The following is a 22,615-nucleotide window of genomic DNA, read 5'->3' as shown; positions in this document are numbered from 1 at the left end:
AGAAGTGAAGACAAAAAATGTTAATGAAAGAAGATATAAATACATTCGTGCTAAAGGTTATGACATAAGCTGTACTGTACAGTATGATGTAGCTAAAGCACCAGAAGCATTTAGTTATAACGATGAAATTTATGCCTCTACTTTCTCTGTTAACGGTGTATTAGTTGAACCAAGATTTACATTGAGAGTTAAGGCAAAAATAACTTTTGAAGATGCTATTAAAAGTAAAGCTGACAAAGATGAACTTGACGCAATGAACAAAGTTTTGAAATCTCATAAACACAACATCTCCGATATAAATGAACTTCAAGCTACATTAAATAGTAAAGCTGACAAGAACCATACACATGAATCCTTCACTACTGTTAGAGCAGACGACATAATATTGAACTATACCCTTGGTTCAAGTGCACCTTTAGAGAATCCAAGTACAAGCGTAAAAGATACACTAAACAATTTAGATAACAGATGTATGAACATTGAAGGTCATGCCAGAAACTTTGAAACACATGAACTACCAGCAATGTTAGATAAGAAAGCTGACAAAACTTATGTAGATGAAAATTATGCAAAGAAGTCGGAAGTAAATGCTGCGCTTAATGGAAAAGCCGACAAGAACCATACACATGAAGAATTTCAAACAATCAGGATTAAAGAAATTAAGGCATGCATTGAAGAAGTAACAAAAACAGGAAGAAACGGTGCAACTGTACATGAACAAAGAATTTATCCTCCTACTTTTCCTAATGGTTTAATAACAAACAATATAAATATTGTAGATGGCAAAAGATTTATAAATGTTAAACATGAACTTCTAACAATGAAGACTGAAATACTTCAAACATTATATCCTGTTGGTTCTATTTATACGTCAATGAACTCAACAAATCCAGCAAGTGTTTTAGGTTTTGGTACATGGCAGCAGATTGTAGACAAATTCTTATACTGTGCTAACTCTTCAAAGCAAACAGGAGGTTCGAAGAAAATTACTGAAGCAAACTTACCCGCGCACACTCATACAGGAACGACAAACTTTTCTGGCGACCATAGTCACTCATTAAGAGACCACCCATTATACAACTCAGAGTATGAAGCTGGCCATGACGTTTTATCTCCATCTTATAACAATGCAGCAAAAAAGATTTTTCGACCAACTGAACCAGGAGGAAATCATTCACACACTTTCACAACAAATCCAACAGGTTCGGGTGCAGATTATATGCCACCATTTATGACTGTATTCGCATGGTATAGAGTTCAATGAACGCGCTTGAGCCTAGCATAAAATCTTTAACTTTACATAAATGAGCTTGAAAGAAGTATTCGAACAACATCCATGGAGGTCATTTAAGAAGTTCAATGAAGCTGCAAAGAGTTGGGGATTTACTAACAGAGCTGAAGTGAAAAGGTTCTTTGACAAAAATGTTGTACATCAAACAAAAATAAACCCTTACGACTACTTTTTACCAATTTACTCCAACACTCCTGACGCATACCAATTTGACACTCTCATTCAAAGCAGAAAAGGAGGACATAACCCATTCCTCATCTTCATTAATGTTAACACTCGCAAAGCATATGCATATCCAATGAGGAATAAAGGAACTCGTGAAGTGTTAAGAGTTTTACAAAAGTTTGTAGCAGAACATAGCCCAAGTACTTTAACATCAGACCAAGACAGTGCATACCTCAGCAATGAAATCACAGAATTTCTCATTAAGCATAACATAACTCACTACACTACTGAAGACCATAACCATAACATACTCGGCATCATAAACCGCTTCATAAGAACGCTCAGAGATTTAAACCAAGAGCGAGACTTTACCGAAGAAACAATGAAACATTTCATCGAAGTTTACAATTCCTCAACACATTCTACAACAGGACATACACCAAATTCAATGACACAACAACAAGAAGAAAAGTATATACAAAAGAAACGAAGTCAAACACAAAATATCAGAAATTCAACACAATTTACCCTCATTCCTGGTACAAAAGTTCGTGTAGTTCTTGACGACAAACCGTTGACAAAGAAACGTTTAAGGTTAAGTAGAAACTATTATATCGTAGACTCTACGCAAGGTAATGGATATCTTATAAAAGCTGCCGACGACTCTATTGCGTTTTACCCTCGTCACAAATTAGTCGAAAGTAGTAATGGTAAACTTGCTGAAACCATTGACGAAGCAAAGCGAGGAGTGGTTATTGAAATACTTGGCTATAACATAAACGATGACACTTATAAAGTAAGATATGAAGGAGGCGTTGAAGATGTTATACCATCTAAGAACTTGAGAGAATCTAAACCAACTCATCTGGGACCATTAGAGTGGGAGTACTGGAAAGACAAAAATAAGCCAGAAAGAATAAGAAAATTCTTCTAAACTTTTTCATTAGATGTAAATCAGACATGAACGAGAACAGTCATGATATCATTAATGGAACCATTTATTTTTGTCATAAATTTACACCAAAAATATATTTTAGGTGAAGAGGTGAGATCTCACCTCTTTTTTCACCTCTTTTTTTCATCTCTTTTTTCACCTCTTTTTTCACCTCTTTTTTCACCCTCACCGCTTAGCGGCTCAGATTGCTTTAGCTTTCTCGTGAATTTTCATGAATTTCCTTAAGATAGAAAAATAACGCTAATTTTATTTTTATTTATTTTTTTATTTTGTATAAAAGATATGATTTCAACAATCGGCACAACAACAATTCAAACAACTACAGCACAAACTCGCTAGTCATGAATCCTACGTCAATGTTGGTAGAGATGAAAAGCTTTATTCCTTCTTCATATACTTTTGAAACAGAAATCCAGAAGATAAAGCAAGAACTTTTAACAAGTAATTTAGACTGTAGTGCGAAAGATGAAACAAAATGAACAGTATCTTTATGAAATGCAGGACATTATTGACCATTTACCCAAATTGCCTGAAATCCAACAGCAAAAACTAACTATTCCTGAATTCGACGAAATAGAAGTGAAACCGACTGACTCAGTAGAAATAAAGAAATTCATACGTAAAGTAAATTATGAGTTTCTAGGATATCATTGCAACCATAAAGTTATGGACAAAGATTGCGACATGGTTTATAAAAATATTTCTGACATATATAAATCGGTGGAGTTTAAGACATACGATAACTTTTTCATTAGTTGCAAAATGTGTTTGGGAAATAAGAGATAAAGATAGAAGAGGTAAGGTATGGCATGAACAGTTAAAACCAGCAGCTTTTGAGTTAAAAAAACCATTGACGCCTTAGTTGTTCTAGCTGGTTTTATTTCAATGTATAACGCAAAAATGAATCCGCAATGTTCAAAATGTAAAGCAGCAATAAGAAATATAACTACTCAGTCAAAGAGATAGAAAGAATGCGAAACGACTATGCAGACTTAAAGAAAGAAGCAGAAAAGCCAGCAGAAGATAAAATGGATATGTTGACATTTCTGAACAAAAACTATCCAACTGCAGAAGATTTCCTTCTGTCTGACGTCAAGAAGAAATATAAAGAGACTTTCGGCATGATTAAAACATTCGATGTACTAAAGAAGAAATTGAAGCTACGAAATTGTTTAGGATTTCAAATATACATCGTACAATTCATGTAAAACGCTTGTGAAAAAAGAGGTGAAAAAAGAGGTGAAAAATTAGGTGAAAAAAAGGTGAGATCTCACCTCTTCACCTAAAAATTATTTTTATTGAATTCAGCACAAAAATAATGAATTTCATTAGTTAGAAAAAATAACGCTAATTTTATTTTTATTTATTTTTTTTTATTTTGTATGTAAAGACAGTAATGACAAACATTGAGTTTGAAACAGTTAGAAAGAATAGACAATGACCAAAGTGGTTAGAATAGGTGATTTAAACGTAAGATACTCAAAGAAATACAACAAATATTCTTTGTCAGACATTATATCTCCATCTGGAAAGAAAACAAACGACTGGGTTAGAAATGCTTCAACTCAGAAAATTTTGACAAGAAATCCTGAGCTTATGATATCAGTAGCATTTCATGGAACAAGAGCATATCTTATAGACAAAAGTCTCTATACCAATAGTTTTTGTTATGGTTAGACCCAGTTGTTGGATATAACTTCATAACATATGGTTCATTCGATACGGAACGTTGCAGTGAAGGCTTACTTTACATCGTTCAGAAACCGAAGGACTTCAACACAAAAAGATATAAGATAGGAAGACATATAATATAACTCAAAGATATGACAGTACAGTCAATAGAGTCAAGGTTGTGTTTGTTAATGATATGAAGCTGCTGAAACAGAACTGCTTGAAGTTTTGAGAAAATGTATGGTGCTCCCACGAAAGGTAAAGAAACGTTTGAAGTAGATGAGATAGATAAAGCTATAAAATTATTTGACGAAGTTGCTGAAAAATACATGTAAAGCGTTTATTTTTGGTCTTTTGTGAAAGTCAGAAATAAAGTTAGTTTTATTTTTATTTATTTTTTATTTTGTATGTAAAGACAGTAATGTCAACATTAGAGAACACAACAACAGTTATAGTCCATGAAGCTATAAATGAAGAATACGAGTACATACAGTATAACAAACAGTTACGTCTCATTCGTTCAGTCAAAGATGACATGTACCAAATGCAAAGTATAATGAATGCTCTTCGTTCTACAAAGCAAGCATATCATTGGTTTGAAAACCAACAGACAAAAGAACTTTTAGAAGAATTTCCACATATGATTGCTTCCCTCGGAAAACCGAGAGAAGAGATTCCGTATGAAAATCGCAAGAATTTGGCTCCTGGTTTGAAAGGTTATTATGTTCATAGACTTTTAGTAAACGCTGTAGCAATATGGGCTTCACCTCGTTATGCTTGTTAATTTTCATGATGTTAGATGAACTATATAAAGCAGAACGTGGAGAGATGGAAAAGAAACTTCAAGCAAAAGATGAAGTCATTGAATCCAAAGACAAAAGCATACAGAAAAGAATACCGCGTTCAGTACCAAAAGGAAAGGAAAAGAGTTATAAGTATATGATATATACTGAAGAGTTGGAGAAAGAAGAAGATAAAGATATGGTTATGTTGCATTTAGTCAGAAGAAACAACAAGAGCTTTTACGACTTAGCTAAGATTTACAAATCTGACAGAAACTGGTTCTATCGTGAAAACTTACCGATTTCAATGACACCGAATGAACAAATAAAGGAAATTGTCCAAAATACTCTTCCTCAAACACACTATGACATCAAAGGTTGCACAATACTTACATTCAAAGAAGACTTAACATTACTGAAGGAAAAAATAACAGAATATTTCGATAACTTCAAAGAGGAAGAATAAAGTCACGACAACATTAACGAAGAGAGAATGAGGTGAAAAAGAGGTGAAAAAACGGGTGAGATCTCACCTCTTCACCAAAAAAAATTTTTTGCTTAAATAGCTTCAGGGTCTATTTCTTCAACCATTTCACTTCCTTCGTCAATGTCAATAGAAGCTTCTTCAACCTTTGGTAAGAATTTCTGTATAACATCTTTGTTCGTTATTTGTCTTCAGAGATGAAGGATAATATTTCACAATTTGTTTCACCCTTCTTATATTCTTTCTGTTCGGAAAGATTTAAAGCAATACTGAAGAAGTCAATATTAGAGTTCTTTATGACAGTATAATGAGTATCTTTGACATTCACGAAGAAACTCTTTTGTTTCAAAACTACTGCTAACTCTTGTGAAGTATAACGTTTGCGGTCAATGACGATAGCTAATGGTCTGACATACTGACCAAACTTAGATTCTTTCACAAACTTCTTGTTAAAGATAACATTAACTTTGAAGCATTATTGAACTCATTCTTGATGGCAGTAGCGAGAGCATTGTATGAAAAGAACTTGCAATCTTGCATGTGTTTCATTAAAATAAAAATATTAAATTATTTTGAAAAATAACTTAAAAAATCTAATCTAATTTTTTCAAAAAATATTTTTTTATTTCCTACTAAAGATGTATCGGAAGTTGTCTAAGTTAGAACACTCGAAATAAAACAACTTCTTACAGAAAGCTAATATAGATGTTGCAAAGCATTACGCAACAAACAAAAAAGCACTCGCTGACATCCTCAATGACTACAATGGTGCAATAAGTTATGATAGAATTCATGAGTTCATAAAGCCGCAACGCGGCGAGGACGAAGTCCATGCAAGAGCATTTCCTTTAAATGACGTTGCTATTGACTTATATCATAGACGTTCAGTACCTCATGAAGTAAGAAGAGAAATGTTTGACATAACAAATGCAAACGTTGGTGAAACAAGAAGAAGAGACGACACACTGAAACAACAGAGAAGAGAGATGTTTAAGAGCGCTATAGAACAAGTTCGCAAAGCTAACGATGTCATTCGTTCCATTGACGACAAACCAAAAGAAGGTGAGAGATGGTTAAAGAAAGATGAAGAGAATAGGAAGAGAATGTTAAGTCAGGCAATAGACTCATTGACTTTAACATCGAAGCTTTAGATGAACCAAACAGAGACTACTTACACAAACATTTCGGTAAGGTTTTCATGAGACTCTTAGAGAAATTAAAATAAACTCCACAACAAGATGGATGGTATGTTATAAACTTGGTGGAAAGTATGAATGTTCTACGCTTAAACCTCAATAATATTGGAACATTACTACATCAGCTCTTGAAGGAGAACTTTATATCAGAGATAGAAGCAAATGCTGCAGGTATTGTTGAAATGCACTATGACTTCTTCTTGACAAACATAAAGAATCTTACTGAAATAAAGATGTATGATTTAACAGAATATGAAGGCTTAACGATGTCAGTGTAAAGAAAGGCAAACCAAAAAAGAGACCATATAGAGATGAAAGCACACTGACAAATGACCAGAAAGCCATTTTGGAAGCTCTTAAGCAAACAGGAAACCCAGCACTTATAGAAAGCTTTTGGAAAGATAATGGTGAAAAGAAGTTTTATAAGAAGAGAAGCGGTCAGTTCTGGAAGTATCTTTGCACATTACCTATAAATCTTGAACGCTACCAAATCTTCAATGAACTGAACAAAAGAACTGCAACACTTATGACAGAAGACAATTGTTTCGTTTATGCTTGCATTCAGGCTGGAGTAAATGAAGAAACTATTGACCACATGAGAGAAGTCATTCGTGTTAGAGACTTTCCTCAAAGTAAAGTACAAGAAATTTCTGACGCAACAGGTATAGCATTTAATGTTACCATTGTTATTTCAATGACTCAAGACATAATGAAATAAAGAGATACATACCAAAAGAATGTGAAACTGTTCGAACTATTGACTTACTTCTTGTTGAAGACCACTACATGCTAAATGAAAGATTACCAATGACAACATATTTCATTCGCAACTATATAGAAATCTTGAAGGAGTGTGGTGGAATGAACATTGAGAAACAGATGAAGATTTATACAAAGAGAGAGAAATAAATATGTAGTTCGTTATGATAGAACAACACCGCTATGGGATGTTATGAAAACATTGTGGGAGTGCAAATATTTCGAACCTATTTCTTATGGAGAACTTTTCACATATACGACTGACTTATATAAACAGAACCTTGCACCATTTAAAAGATTTGACATATGCTCCAAAGTATTGTGTACAACTGAAGAAGAAAGCCGAGTCAAAAGAAGTAAATAAAAATAAGTGCAAGTTCATTCCTGAGCACGTTTTCTTTGCTGACTTTGAGTGCAGTACCGATGGCTTTCATAAAGCTTTTAACATATGTTACGACAGTGAAGATGGTTCAGTGAGTGAAAGCATTTGGGGTCAGAACTGTGCAACAGAATTTTTGGAACGACTTCCTGACAAGAGTTTAATATATTTCCATAACCTCAGTTATGATATAAACTTCATCTTAAGACACATGACAGAAGTGAAAGGAACTCCCATCATTAAAGGTTCACGAACAATGCAAATAACTGGCTTATATAAAGGAAGGGCAATTATTATAAAAGACTCTTACAGTGTTATAAATAAGAAGCTTAAACTATTTCCTGCTATGTTTAACTTACAAACAGGACCGAAAGAAGTATTTCCATACAACTACTACAGCAGTACTTTGTTAGCAAATGACAACAGAACTGGTGTCATTTCTGAAGCGTGTAAGTTTATCCGGGATGCAGATACATTCATGAAAAACATAGATTCCATCAAAGGTTGCAGAATAGATGAGAACCACTTCGACTTAGAAAAGTATAGCACATTTTATTGCAAACAAGATGTAAGAATTTTAAGAGAAGGTTTTGTTAAGTTCCGCAATGACATATTGAAAGAATTTGATTTAAACGTTTATGACTACGTTAGTATTTGTTCTATTGCTAACAAATTGTTTGAGAACAGAGTATACTTCCCGAATGGAAATCTTTATGACCTCTCAAATAAACCAAGAGAATTTATTTCGAGATGCATTCAAGGTGGAAGATGTATGTTGTCAGATAACATTAAACAAAAGAGCGAAAAGAAACTCATTGCTGACTTTGACGCTGTTTCATTATATCCTTCAGCTATAGCAAGACTTTATACTTTAGAAGGTATTCCAAAGGTTATGAAGAAAGAAATGTTAAGCACAGAGTATCTCATGAGACATTTATTCGATGACGACCAAAAGGAACCCATTGGTGAAAAGTTTATGTCCGGCTTCTTTGTTCTCATTAAGATAACAGAGATTGGAATACATAGACACTTTCCTTTAATAGTTTGTGACCCTGAACTAAATCCAGAACTTAACGTTCCCAGAAGTTCAAACACTTGCTGTCTCATGTATGTTGACCATATAACATTACAAGACCTCATAAAATATCAAGGTGTCAAATGTGAAGTGTTGCAAGGATACTATTACGATGGAAACAGAGATATTAGAATAAGATGAGAAGTAAAGAAGTTGTTTGAGTTAAGGTTAAAGTATAAGAAAGAAGGAAATCCTTTACAAGAAAATATATAAGCTCATTCTGAACAGTATTTATGGCAAAACTATTCTATCTCCTATTGAGTCAAAAAATAACCATAGTAAATGACAAGATGCTATAAGATATGCCATCAGAAACTACAACCATATAGTGAAGTTCGAAGGTTTGGATGGTTCAGATAAAACTATTTTCAAGCTAACGAAAAGCATTTGCAGACACTTTAACTTCTGTCCACTTGGTGTTAACATTCTATCTATGTCGAAGAGAATAATGTGTGAAGTATTCTGTACTGCTGAAGACTTAGGAATGGACATCTTTTATAGCGATACCGACAGTATGCATCTCTACAATGAAGATATCCTCGTTTAGCTGAAGAGTTTGAGAAACGTTATGGAAGAGTTCTCATTGGTAAAAAACCTTGGTCAGTTTCATAGCGACTTCGCAGAAATAACACCTGGAAAACAAAGTTTAGCATACAAGTCAATATTTTGTGGAAAGAAGACTTACATAGACTTACTCACGAATGATTTAAATGAAGTTTGCATTCACTGCAGAATGAAAGGCGTGAAGCAAGATGTTATTGCTTTAACCGCTAATGAAATGTTTCCTGACTCTGTTCAGTGTTTCTATGATGAAGATAAAGGGTTAATGGTTCCGCAAGGAACATATGACAAAGACTCTGAGTTCAGTTTAATGAAACTTTACAAAGCACTTTATGACGGTCAAGATTGGATTTGACTTATGTAAGTCTTCTAGTCCTTGCTTTGCTGAAAAGTTTAATTCTCAATAACGACTAAAACAAGCTTTATTCGTAAGTTGAAGTTCTGAGGTCATTTATTTTTGTCAGCAATGAGGTCATGAATGAGGTCATGAATGAGGTCAGCAATGAGATCATGAATGAGGTCATTTATTTTTGTCAGCAATGAGGTCATTCGTGATAAAAATAAAGCTAGCGTAGATTTTACAATACTGCGATGGTAGAGTTTAAGAGTTGTGCTTCAATGTTAGAGACAGTCCTTATGGTCTGGAGGTAAGAACACTGGGCGTTATGGTCATGAGTGAGAACATGTCTATCCAAAACTCACGATTGAAGCCAGTTAATTTATAGTATTTAGGTTAGGAAGTGGTGAAGTTCTTGTATGACCAATGAACTCATTTTCAACTCCCTTACTTAAGTTTGAATATAATATAGCTTGCTTTCTATCCCAAATGCCAGTGTTACAATCTTTGAAAATTCATTTTTCCTCGAAGCATTGCATCATAATTGAAAACATTCTTGAAATCATCACTTGGTTCAGAGATTTGAAACCTTATACGTAATGGATTTCTTTCTCTTTAGCTACTTCATTGAATGGTGAGAATACAACAAACTGACAGTCATGAGTTCCATCTTCATTTTCATTAAATTCATAATGAAAGTCTATAAGTTGTGGCCGACTACCTTCTTCCTTCAGTTGTGCAAGAAACTCACGTAAAGGCTGTAAAGTTTGTACTTCAATGTTGAACTTTTTCTCGAACATCTCATTAAATGAAATCATACATTGCAACAATGTTGTATCGTCTTTAAAGTATTTGTATATGTGAATGTTTTGGGCGCTTAAAGACTGTTCGTCATTTTCTATCTCGACTTGAAGTATAAAGTCAACCTTTCTGAAAGCACGTGTTATATACATAGATGTTATGCCAATGTACTTCTCTTCATTTATGTTCACAATCCAGTCTGTTGGAAACTTAAACGTTACTCTGTTCCCCTTTATTTTGACGTCAGGGTTTTCACTACTGAACGCAACATTAAAGGTATTTGTCTATACATTTAATTCCGATAAAATAAACCATTTACTCTTTCTTTGTTCAGCTTCTTTAGCTTTTGTTCTTCTTTGCTTTTGCTTCTTCTCTAGCTTTCTTTGCCAGCAAACGTGGGTTCTTTTGTCTTCCAGCAGCTAATGCAGCTAGTTGTTTTTCACTAAGTTTTCTCTTTGGTCTCTCTGGCTTTGTTCTTGTTTTGTTCCTTCAGTTCGGATAAAATTTGCTCGCGAATTTCTTTCTTCAATGCTTCAACATCTATGACCCCTTGGGTCTTGTCCGTAGGGCTTGTCTGAGTCATTTGACTGCAGATAAAAAACAAAATTAAAACTTTAACCGATGTAAAATGAGCTTGTCAAAATCAGAACGAGAGTCTATTATATTAAATGACGCCAGAGGAATACAACATCCTTTCTATTACGTAAGTCAGAGTAAAGATGGTAAAATATATGTAAGAAAAAGAAAGGTTCCATTAGCGAATGCAGAAAGCGACAACATTAAGGTGCATGGCAAGGGTGAAGTCCACGAAGCCCATATAAACCTTCTGTTCAAACTGAGCCACCAAAAGAACCAAAGAAAAGAAGCCAGATGTACTTTCAATAACGAACCAAGAGCTTATTGCAAAGTTCGTGAATTTCATTGAAAAACAAACCGAGTCAAAGAACCCTGACCCACCAGTGAAAGAAGTTGAGACAAAAGAGAATGTACAGTTCATTGAAAATGTCAAGAAACAACTTCCACCACGAATGCCAAGAAGAAGAGTGAGAATAATGAAGTAAATAGATATTTTTATCTGAAGTAAATACATGCAGAACGAACAGCTAAACGAATTTACTCCAGCAGAGCATATTCATCAGATTCGCTCATATTTCGATATCATAGACAATGCAGTTCAAATTGGTGACACTAATAGAAAATATTCTGACGCAAAGATTCCATCACAACCTGGAACTGCTAAAGATAACACATGGGTAACATTCAATCTCTCACCTCCTGGTGAAAATATGTTGGACCTTTACAATACATTCATTACGTATAAAATGGAAGGTCAATTTATTGTAGATAAAGAAATTGGTTCAGGTTCCAATAAAACAAACCCACCAGGATTTTGGATTGGTTTCGATGACGCTTTCTATGCAGTTGCTGGCTATCAAATCCTTGCAAATGGTCGTATCGTATATTCTCAGACAACGCAAGAGAAGAAGCATATATAACTTCAAACTCACAAACTACCGAACAAATAAGAAAGTAGATGTTTTCTCAAAGACTCGACATGAAGATGTATGGAGTCATTCGGGAACATGCAGAACAGGACAAATTGTTAGTGGTCCAATTACAGCAGGAAAATCATTTGATTTTAAGCTTCGTTTAAGAATTCCTGTTAGAAGATTCCTTCCATTAGAAGCTATTCGATTTATTCCAGCTTTTGCAGGAAACATTCAGCTTAAAGTAAAGTTCAGTAGCGACGCCTTACAATGCACATCTATATCTGTAAATGATATCATTGCTTTCAATCCAACTCTTAAAGTTGCATTTGCTTCAGATTCAAATCCACCGACAAATAAATTTGTTCCATGGAATGAACCATTCACTATGATAACGAAGGCAGTAGAAGCTAGTGGAACAGTTACTATTACAACTGTAACCCAGCAACTATTTCGAACAAAGATGGATTTTAATGAATGTTTTATTCATCCAAAGTCATTCCTTTTTAGACCCTAACATTTATACAGAACTTGTAGAACATTATACAAACGAGGCTTTATGTTTTCCTGTTAAAGTTATGGATTGGATTCCTATGGACGGTTCATTCTCAAAGAATACAGATAGTTCAAGTGCAACATTTACAGCAGCTTATACGCCTATTAATGTTAAAAGTATTTGGGCACTATTTAGAAAGAAAGACAACTATTATGTTAATTTTGAGAACCCTAAGTTTAAATATCTTCAGCTTTCCATGGGAGCTTATGGAAATATGCCTGCAGAACCTGAAAAATCATATGGACCTGTATTTTATGAAATGGTTGCGAACGCCTGCAATACAAACAATGATATGATAGGATTTAATGAAGATGTTATGAGGTCATTGGTGGATGATGGTAGTGTGGAACATAAATGGGATAGCTATGACAACACACATTTCTTATGTGGTTTTCCAACAGAAGTGGACTTTTGCTTCCAGCAAGGTCAAACATCTACTGCTCCAATAACATACAAATTGTCTGTTAAAGGACCTATTGAACTAGCAACTGAAAATGTACCAAAGCCACTTATTGGATTTATGAGGATTGTTGCTTTGCCATTCAGGTGCGTGCTAATGGCATCCCCATAATAAGATTAGATGACTATAACTTAGCTACGGACGACAGTGAGGAATAAAGGATGAACGTTTATTTTTAAAGCTTATAAATGAGTTCTTCATCAAGCTCTCGTGAACCTTCACCATCTATGAAACAAACTTTACCAAACGATTATGGAGCACCTATTGAATATTTCTTACGAGCTGCACAATGGCAAAGAGCAGTCTCACCAAGGTTAGGTGTTCCACCAGCTCCTGTCAAAAATAGCATTTGGTCAAGTCCTTATATAAGATATGGTCTCCCACTAGGTTTGCTAGCTACAGCAGGAGCAGTTATGATGTTGAAAAGAAACAAAGCAAATGTTGTAAATAATACTGAAGTAGCTGAAGTTAAACAAACTCCGACACCTTCACAAGCAAAACCTTCAATGACTCCTGAACCTATGAAAGTACAAACTCCTGTTCAAAAGTCAACTCCTAAACCGACTCGAACATTTAAACCAGAACCTACTCCTCAAATAAATCGTAAAACTCCTGCGTTTCCTTACTGAAAAAAATAACGTTCTTTTTATTTAATATTAAAATTTTTATTTGATTGAAATGACAAATAAAGTCACTGAAGCAATGAAACAAAAGTTCTTGGTAGAATACATTAAATCAGGAACTATTCCAGAAGGTTTTTACATTCATACTATGAAGGATGGTAGAGTTCAGTTTAGAAAGATAAAGCAACCATTAGATAAAGAAGGAATTTTGAGAAAGATTAAACTTCATGAGGACAACATTGCTAAACTTAGGAAGAAGTTAGAAGAGTTGGAGAAAGGAAGAGAGTTATAAAGCAATGAATTCAACAGGGTGAAAAAAAGAGGTGAAAAAAGAGGTGAGATCTCACCACTTCACCTAAATTTATTTTTGTGCTATGTTTTCATACGTGTGAGGGTGGTGATATCATTAATTTTTAAGTTTATTTTTTATTTTACTGAAAATTTTTATTTGGATGTAAATGACAGAACAAAAGCAACTCATTCGAATTCCACAGTATAACAAACATACATTTAAACATTTATTCTTCCTTCCTGAGCATAACATGTTCTTTCAAATACATCCGAGACCAGTTGACTTTTCATTGACTGTGTATAAAGATAGAAATAGTTATATCATTAAACCATACGATGACGAAGGTAAGTTATGTAAATTGTACGTTAAGAAGTTAGAGAAAGTTTATGGCTTCAAGTATGACTACAATAGGGTTAACACTGATGATGAAGATATTGAGGAAAATTTATGAGAACATTAGTGAAGTCGTTAGTGAGAACGATAGTGAGAACGTTTATTTTTTACATTAGTGAGTTCGTTAGTGAAGTGGTTGGCGGCTTTGTAAAGTGTCAAATTCACAAGTATTGGGTAAGGTGGAACGCAGTGCAGCCGTACCCATGACTTGTATACTAACTCAGGTAACCTATATCCTAGAAAGATTTTGTCATAGTTTGTATTTGAGTCTTCGCGTATTGTTTGCATGACTCTTTCCTGAGTTTCCGGTTCAAGCACTTCAAACAGAGCTTGTCCATATGGAATAAGCTCGTTTCCAAATATATGTTTTTGTAGCCATTCTGGTTTTCTTTCCATGTAACCAATAATATCTTTTGTGAATGGGAAAGCTTTTACCCAACGTTTCAGTCTTGCGTCATTTATTTCTGTAGTTGGTTTTATTTTGTCAAGGAACATGTTTTTCAATACTAACATTTCATTTGGTACTGTCCATTTGAGTTTTCTTAAATATTCATCCCTTCTCAGTTCATTGTCTGCAAAGTAAGTTTTTATGACATTTTGCAAACTTTCGGTTGCAAGGTCATGTACAATAGGTTCTCTTCCTTCTCTCCCTAACTTTCTTTCTAAACTCTTCACCAAATATACCATCTCTATGTTCTGTGTAGTTCTTTGAGATAAATGTTCTAGAACGTCAGGTGTTATATTTCCTTCAGCCATGTTCATTTCATACTGGTCCAAAATATCTGCATCTTTCATATCTTTCAATGGCATTAAAGCGCGCTGAAAATACCCGTTATATCTGGTTCACCATTCACTTCCATTGCGTCAACAACTTCTTGGAATTGAGGTTGTAAGTTTATGAACCACCTATCCGGATTAGCTTTATGACCCCATTTCATTGTAGTTCCATAGTCTGCAGAAACAAAAGTAGGTTTGTTTCCATATTGGTTAGGTTCTGAATGAACTTTAAACAATGTTTCATTTCTATATGTTTTGTTGAAATTTAACCTTTTATTTTCACCGAGTTCAGCCAAAGATTGAACGTTATATGGTCGTAAGTAAAAAGGATTATTGTATTTGCGTACATTTTCTTTCAGTACTTCCATTCTATGCTGAATATTTTCATCTGATGTTGGAGTCTTTTGTATGTCGGTGAACATTTTTTCGATATTCTTCTACTATGTCAGCCGAAATTTCTTAGACTCTTGGAAAGATTCCATATTCACCTCATACTCTTGTTGAGGGTCAAGATTTTTCGGCTGTTCCAAATCTTCATCTAGTTCTGTGAAGTTAGTTTCCAAAGGAGGGACTTGTTCGTTTCCTTCAGGCTCTTCTAGCTGTTGTTGCTGAACTATTTCTTCCATGTCTGGTTGTATCTGAACTTCTTCCTGTGGAGTTTCTTGTACCTCATCTGGTGGCATTTCATATATTCCGAGACCGTTTTTAACAAGTTCCCTATCTAAGTCATCCGGACTCATAAACCTTTCTTCTTTCGTTCCGTCTCTATTTTTACGCGTTTCATGAAGAGAGTTGAATTATCATTTAGCTCTGACATCAAATATCTCGGAGTAAATTCATTCATGTCATTTGGATGATATGCTATTAAATCATATCCCTTAGCGAGCTTGTATTTTCCAGGTTTGAGATTATATCCGATTTGATGCTGAACCATAAAGCTAAATAGGTTCGGGTCAGTATTTCCTTCCTTGAACTTTCTAATAGCTTCTTTATATCTGTCACTAAAGTCAAGAGTATCTGGGTAACCATAATCTTCCTTAAGCATTTTTAAGAATTCTTGGTTTCCTTTTTCTCTACTTCTTTTATGTCCTTGCTCTGTTTGTGGTTGTTGTTGTGCAGGGTTTTGAACTGTTGGTTGCTGTGCTGGTTGTGGAGGTGGTTGTTGTGCTGGTTTTGGTTGTGGTGCTGGATTTTGAACTGTTGGTTGCTGTGCAGGGTTTTGAACTGTTGGTTGCTGTGCAGGGTTTTGAACTGTTGGTTGCTGTGCTGGATTTTGAACTGTTGGTTGTTGTGTTGGTTTTGATGCATGCCTGTGTCTGTGTCCATGTGACGATGTAAATGTTTTAGGTAGTCCTGGTGCAGGTGCTTCTCTTGGAGGGTTTGGTGGTATATAAGTTCCACCAGCTGGCACATATGTTCCATCTGCAGCATAATGTCCTACCTGACTTTTCGTTCTTAAGAAAGCATTTACTAGGTCTGTTTTGGTCTGTTGTAACTCTTTTTCTTGACTTTCCACAACAGTTGCTCTAACGGCGTCATAGGCACTTTGAACTGCCTGTCTCGTTGCTGCATCTGTTATTTTCGTCATATTTTGTGCTACTTCTCTTAACTCTTTGTCGAAACCTTCAGACTTCAGTTTCTTTCCAGATGAGAAGTCGTTCACTAGTTTCATTTTACTATGAAGAGCTTCGAAGGCATTCTTAAAGTCAGCATTCATTAAAGCTTCATTTGAACTGTCTTCATCCGCTTGTATTTTTGTCCTTATTGACCCTATAAGTTGGGCTGCTTTAGCGTTGGCTTGGGCATCTAACCAGTCATTATTAGCTTTTATATATTCTGCGCTTTTCATTGCCTTTTGCATGGCTGCGTCGTTATTTTTACTTTCTTGTGCTAAGTTTTCATACTGTACGGTTTGGTTTTGCAACTGTAAAAGTTTTTCTGCCTTTACATTTGCTTCAACTTCTTTTTTATACTCGTCGCTATCCATATATGTCTTCAGGGCTTTTTGTTTTATTTCTTCATCTTTCAGTACTTTATATTGAGTAGTATGGTTTTTCAAATTTATAACATCTTGTTCCATTTTTGCTACTTCTGCTGCTTTTTCTGACACTTTTTTCGCATATTCCTCTGTACTTAGTTCTTTCAGTTGTTCTTCTTTCTTCTTTTTCTCTACGTTTAACTCATTGAGTTTCTTTGTGTATCTGTCATATTCTAGTTTCTTTTCGTTTTCACTTATTTGTTTCTGTATGTCTATGTTTGACTTTTTGACATCTGTTATTTGATTTTTGAGTGAACTCAAATTCATTTGACTTTGAGGGTTATAAGCTGTTCCGTCTGCAGCTCCACCATAGCCTGCCATTTTCGCTAAAAGTGCCGCTCTTAAACCTCCACTCTGTGCACCAATAACTCGGTTTAAAAGCATAGGGTTGCTTGACATTTGTTGCAACATAGTGGGGTCATTCATCATTTGTTGTTGCAACTGTTGTTGTTGTGTCAGTTTTACTATTGGATGTTTCAATGCTCTCTTCCTCTTACGTATATTCTTACGTAGCTTACGCGGCATTTTAAGTGAAGTTAAAAAGCGGTTTTTGACAGATGTTTATATGACACTTTTTGTTCAGCACAAAAAACTACTCGGTCAAAGTGTTGTCAGTTTTGTAAAATAACCGTCCTATCTCATTCTATAAGGGGAAAAAGGCTTCTCAAAGTATACTTCCTTGGAACGCCTGTAACTTTTCCTGTAGCGACGATAGACCCTTACTTGTCCGGACAAAGTTATACTATTTTGAGTGCTCTACAAAAAAGTCAACGGCGACGACTCTCAAAAACCGTTGTGTAAAAAGTTTTACCGTTGGACAAAAAAGTATATATAGAAAACAAAACACGTTTATAGTTCATTCAATATTTGAGATAAACCGTTTTTTCCAACGGTAACTATTAAATAAAATAAAAAAATAGAGGGGGTTACCGTTGACGAAAACGGTTCATCTCAAATATTTAAATTGTAATAAACAGAAATTCATCAAAAGTGACAGCTCTCAATTTTTTGACATTTGTAAATTCTAAATTGAATGAGAAAAATAAAATAATACTAAGCATAATACAATATTCTAGATTTAATTATAATTAGGAAAAAGTTAGTTTTGAGAGTACTTTTCATAGGCATATAGAATGAAATCTTCTGAAAAATAATATCACATGAACTCATATTATTTTCTAATATATAACTATTTTATATAAAAATCAAATTCAATGATCTTAAAAGCGAAGGATAAACCTCAAAATTTACGAATATAATGAGTGGGAATAGGCGTAAAGCAAAAATTGATATTTCATATGGTTTTATGATAGATAAGCATTATATTCCCACTCATTATATTCGTAAATTTTGAGGTTTATCCTTCGCTTTTAAGATCATTGAATTTGATTTTTATATAAAATAGTTATATATTAGAAAATAATATGAGTTTATGTGATATTATTTTTCAGAAGATTTTGTGTTCTTCTTCAAAATTTTATTTTTTTATTAAAAAGAATCTTTACAAAATATACATTTACTTTAATTAATATTTAAAAACGTGCTCTATCAAAAGTTCCAAAAATTCAATATTTTAGCTTTTCTGAGGTGTCACTTTTGATGAATTTCTGTTTACAACAAAATATCTGTCTTTTTTGGTCAGTTCATTTTTATCTAATGGAAGCCAACGCTGTTAACCACAATTCAAACATTAACAATTCTCAACCGCTAACCAAAGCCAAAGCCCCACAACCTCCAAGAACTGGCACAGCGGTTAGAATAACCACCAAAAAGTCTAACAGCGAATTAAGAGAAATTCTTCAACAAATTTGCTCTAAATATCTCAAAGACGCCGAAGAAAACACACAACCAGACGCTACATACAATACTCAGTTCTGTGAAGTTCTGAACAAAGCAATTACTAGTTCAATTGAACTTACTAAGACAATTCCAAGTCCAATTGAGCTTAGCGATGTCTTAGTTCAGTATTTTCCAACATTTACTAAGCTTATAATGTTGAGAACTTTATACCAAGTTCGTCAAAATCTTCCTCGTTACATCCAACGGTCATTCGACACGAGAATTGCCGAATTCCAAGTCTTTAGTTACGGATATGACGAAGATGAATACGTTGACGAGTTCGGAGACAACTGTACAAAATGGTTTGAATGTTATACGACAACACAATTTGAATTCGACTTTCTCGAATTCAACGCAGCAACCATTCATATCATTGCTCTTTACCTTTCCGAACAACAACAAGACCTCGCAGATGGAGATGTTGTTACTGTCGTCATGAAAACTCCTGAACAATTCGGAAAAAAGAAGTCTCTAATTGCCAAATTCGTTCCAGGACATCAGCTTTTCCAACGCACAGAAGTCTTCTGTATTCCTGGAACTAAGTTCTTTGTCAGGAGCGAACTCAAAGAAAGATATAATGTGTCATTCAATTACACATTATATAATGTTTTCGACCCAGAAGAAGGCTTCTTCCCAGAAGCAATGGAGGAGGAAGAAGAGGAGGAGGAAATACAAGACTCTATCCAAGAAGAGTCCTCCGAATTCACACCAGAAGACTAACAATTTTCCGAATAAAAACTTCATTTATACTAAACATCTTCGGGGCTAGAGGGCGCAACGCGCCTGGAAGCCCCACTACCTTTTTTTTGATTCGCGTGCTTATTAATAAATATCATTTAATTCAATTTTGAGAAATCAATTTGAATTGAGGTTTTTCAGATTTTATATATAATAAAACCAGAATGTATGTGGGAATCATCCTGATTCGTTTTTTTCTAAATTAAAATGGAAGAAAAAATTTTTTTGACTTATGATACCCATTTATTTTTATCGAATCCGCCACACAATTGTTATATTCATTGCTTTTCTAATTATTTAAAAGAAAAAAACTTTTGCCAACAAAAAGGCATTATCTATTGGAATTTCAACAAATTTGTATTACAAAACATCGTTATTTCATGATTATTTTCCACACCACGCACACTGTTTCCATTTTCCTGATAGTTCAAAAGATATCTTTCTTTGCGTTTAAATAATAGTGTTTTTCTGCTTTCTACATACTAAATTGATATTGTATAGGTTTTTAATGCATAATTTTAAAAAATAAATCCAAATTTTGTTATAGACCGAAAATAGATTTTTTCGGTTTTCTCTTCAAATAATTGAAAGAATGATACTATTATAGGTTTATTATATTATATAGCATATAATCATGCTATAGCCGAAAATTATAAGTTTTGAGAAGATTGAATATAACACAAATAAATTTGAATGTAAGTTAAATTGCTTGTTGTTTTTAATAGCTATTTAATGAGAAATCCAATATTGCAAAATTCAAATTGAATGATTGAAAGAACAGAAAAAGTCATTCTTTTCAATTTCGAATATGTTTCATTGTATTTATAATTATATGGCAAATAAGATATTTAAACTTGATTTTTGAAGGAAAATTCACAAAATTGAATAAATTCAAATAATTTTTATTCAAAAATAAACTAGTTATTTGAGTTTAATACTAATTATCTATTCGAACTACAAAGTTTGTAATTTAAAATATTTTGTGAGATCAGATTGAATTAATTCAATGTTCTTTTCAATTAATATTAATGACCATATTACGCATTTTCGAACATTCTAAACCAAATATATAAAAATGGGAGACGAATGTTAAATTTGCTAGACATGGGGGAGTTGTCTGCAAAGTTTTATCTCTTATCTCTAACAAAAAATTAATTTTTAAAAAAATGACCGAATACGTTTCACAGCGAGAAAAAATAAAAGGCAAGATAGAATTTTCTAGACAGAAAGAAGTTGTTTACCGAGTTTTAGCTCTTATCTCTAACAAAAAATTAATTTTTAAAAAAATGACCGAATACGTTTCACAGCGAGAAAAAAATAAAAGGCAAGATAGAATTTTCTAGACAGAAAGAAGTTGTTTACCGAGTTTTAGCTCTTATCTCTAACAAAAAATTAATTTTTAAAAAAATGACCGAATACGTTTCACAGCGAGAAAAAAATAAAAGGCAAGATAGAATTTTCTAGACAGAAAGAAGTTGTTTACCGAGTTTTAGCTCTTATCTCTAACAAAAAATTAATTTTTAAAAAAATGACCGAATACGTTTCACAGCGAGAAAAAAATAAAAGGCAAGATAGAATTTTCTAGACAGAAAGAAGTTGTTTACCGAGTTTTAGCTCTTATCTCTAACAAAAAATTAATTTTTAAAAAAATGACCGAATACGTTTCACAGCGAGAAAAAAATAAAACTGTACACTGATTTTCATTTTCATTTCCAGTCACTTTACTTATTATTTTTCTTTTTTTCATTTTAATTATAAATTATTTCATAATACGTTTATTTACGTTACCATTTTCTTTATTCTTTTGAATTCCATACTAGACACTTATAGAATATTTTGATTGTTAACGTACTTCATTAGAATGAATCCTTACAAAGGGTATGTCGATCGAATTTACCTAATTGGTATTTCCAATCAGATTGAAGAAGGTAAAATGACATGGGAAGAAGCTTGCACCCATGTTCCCATCGCCCCAACCCTTCAATCAAATGATTTCAAATATTTAGATGTTTCAAAATCTTTTTTACAAAATCAATTTAGCTTACAGAATATCCCATTGCCTAAAGGCAAGAAAGGTCGTAGGGTCAATCCCTACGACCAAATCAAAGCTCTTGCTGTGATACATGACCACTGGGCCTTTCCCTGTGGTCAAACAAAACAATGGAAACGTTTGAAATTACAACAAATTGATGTATCTTATAGAGAAGTACGCAGATACTTCAAAGAAAATCATTTCACCAAGACGCGATTAGAGCATGCCGGGCCAGAAACAGCAGTAAGATATTGGGCGCTTTCACCCAATCTTATCTGGCACGCAGATGTTCATTATTTTAGGGGTGTTCGTGGCCAGTATATTTATGGCATAATCGACGATTTTAGCCGCAAAGTCCTAGCGTGTATACAAATACCAGATATGCTGGCAGCGACGACAGCGAACGTTGCGGCTTCCGCCTTCATTGAATTTGGCGCCCCTTATTGTTTCTGGACCGACAACGGTTCAGAAAATAGGGACGCCTTTCAAGATCTACTTGATCTTTGGGGCGTCCAATGGCGGCATACAGACTCTCATTCTCCCTACCAAAATGGGAAGATTGAGAGATTCTGGCCGACATTGGAGCGCTGCCAAAGCATTTAGGCTATTCCTGCCTTTATTTGGGAGTACAATAATAACACACCGCATGAAGATCTCCCAATTAATCCATTAACTGGAACAAATTACACGCCAAATCAAATGTATCAGCTGAAACCGAAATACACAAATGCAGATACAGAAAGGTTGTGGCAAATATGGGATACAGATACAGGCATGACCGCTGTTGACACATTCACAGCGTAATAATAAACATAATTTTTTAATTTCATTTTTAACAAGTTTTTTTAAATGTATGTAATGAATAATTCATTAGAATATGATAATGCACATTGTAACAGAATAGAACAATCACCAAATTTTTTT

The 22,615-nt window shown here is 34.0% G+C and overlaps 5 protein-coding genes and 5 pseudogenes across 10 annotated transcripts, besides 6 other annotated features; 7 read left to right on the top strand and 3 right to left on the bottom strand.

Annotated features, from left to right (window-relative positions):
• Nucleotides 1-14,419: part of a mobile genetic element that runs on past the window's edge.
• Nucleotides 254-974, top strand: TVAGG3_1023100 (keratin-associated protein family; the record flags this gene model as incomplete). Its single annotated transcript, XM_051254893.1, has 1 exon — nt 254-974. A coding segment is annotated over one exon (721 nt), but the record flags the coding sequence as incomplete, so codon positions are not given.
• On the top strand, nt 1,305-2,390 carry TVAGG3_1023090 (integrase core domain containing protein family; the record flags this gene model as incomplete). Its single annotated transcript, XM_051254892.1, has 1 exon — nt 1,305-2,390. The coding sequence occupies one exon, from the start codon at nt 1,305-1,307 to the stop codon at nt 2,388-2,390; it is 1,086 nt and encodes a 361-aa protein (XP_051080466.1).
• Nucleotides 4,875-5,330, top strand: TVAGG3_1023080 (uncharacterized protein; the record flags this gene model as incomplete). The annotated part of the gene is made up of 1 exon (XM_051254891.1): nt 4,875-5,330. One exon carries the CDS (start codon nt 4,875-4,877, stop codon nt 5,328-5,330), a length of 456 nt encoding a protein of 151 aa, XP_051080465.1.
• Nucleotides 5,423-5,897, bottom strand: TVAGG3_1023070 (annotated as a pseudogene). The gene has a single exon. A coding segment is annotated over exon 1 (475 nt).
• On the top strand, nt 6,870-7,846 carry TVAGG3_1023060 (annotated as a pseudogene). The gene has a single exon. A coding segment is annotated over exon 1 (977 nt).
• On the top strand, nt 7,894-8,924 carry TVAGG3_1023050 (annotated as a pseudogene). Its single transcript has one exon. A coding segment is annotated over exon 1 (1,031 nt).
• On the bottom strand, nt 10,246-10,748 carry TVAGG3_1023040 (annotated as a pseudogene). Its single transcript has one exon. A coding segment is annotated over exon 1 (503 nt).
• Nucleotides 13,260-13,588, top strand: TVAGG3_1023030 (annotated as a pseudogene). The gene has a single exon. A coding segment is annotated over exon 1 (329 nt).
• Nucleotides 13,862-14,419: a terminal%2Cinverted (terminal inverted repeat of Maverick-1C transposon ID:TVAGG3_1023020).
• Nucleotides 14,420-17,362: 2,943 nt separating this feature from the next.
• On the bottom strand, nt 17,363-17,607 carry TVAGG3_1023010 (protein of unknown function, DUF4106 family; the record flags this gene model as incomplete). The annotated part of the gene is made up of 1 exon (XM_051254890.1): nt 17,363-17,607. A coding segment is annotated over one exon (245 nt), but the record flags the coding sequence as incomplete, so codon positions are not given.
• A 442-nt stretch (nt 17,608-18,049) lies between these two features.
• Nucleotides 18,050-18,086: a mobile genetic element.
• A 577-nt stretch (nt 18,087-18,663) lies between these two features.
• Nucleotides 18,664-18,701: a mobile genetic element.
• A 37-nt stretch (nt 18,702-18,738) lies between these two features.
• Nucleotides 18,739-19,641, top strand: TVAGG3_1022980 (uncharacterized protein; the record flags this gene model as incomplete). The annotated part of the gene is made up of 1 exon (XM_001311939.1): nt 18,739-19,641. One exon carries the CDS (start codon nt 18,739-18,741, stop codon nt 19,639-19,641), a length of 903 nt encoding a protein of 300 aa, XP_001311940.1.
• Nucleotides 19,642-20,199: 558 nt separating this feature from the next.
• Nucleotides 20,200-21,039: a mobile genetic element.
• A 481-nt stretch (nt 21,040-21,520) lies between these two features.
• Nucleotides 21,521-22,492: a mobile genetic element.
• The last annotated feature ends 123 nt before the right edge of the window (nt 22,493-22,615 follow it).

The sequence above is a fragment of the Trichomonas vaginalis genome, chromosome I, assembly GCF_026262505.1.
Source record: "Trichomonas vaginalis G3 chromosome I, whole genome shotgun sequence".
Lineage (NCBI taxonomy): Eukaryota > Parabasalia > Trichomonadida > Trichomonadidae > Trichomonas > Trichomonas vaginalis.
The sequence above is the reverse complement of the archived record's forward strand: the minus strand, read 5'-3'. Positions and strand labels throughout refer to the sequence as shown.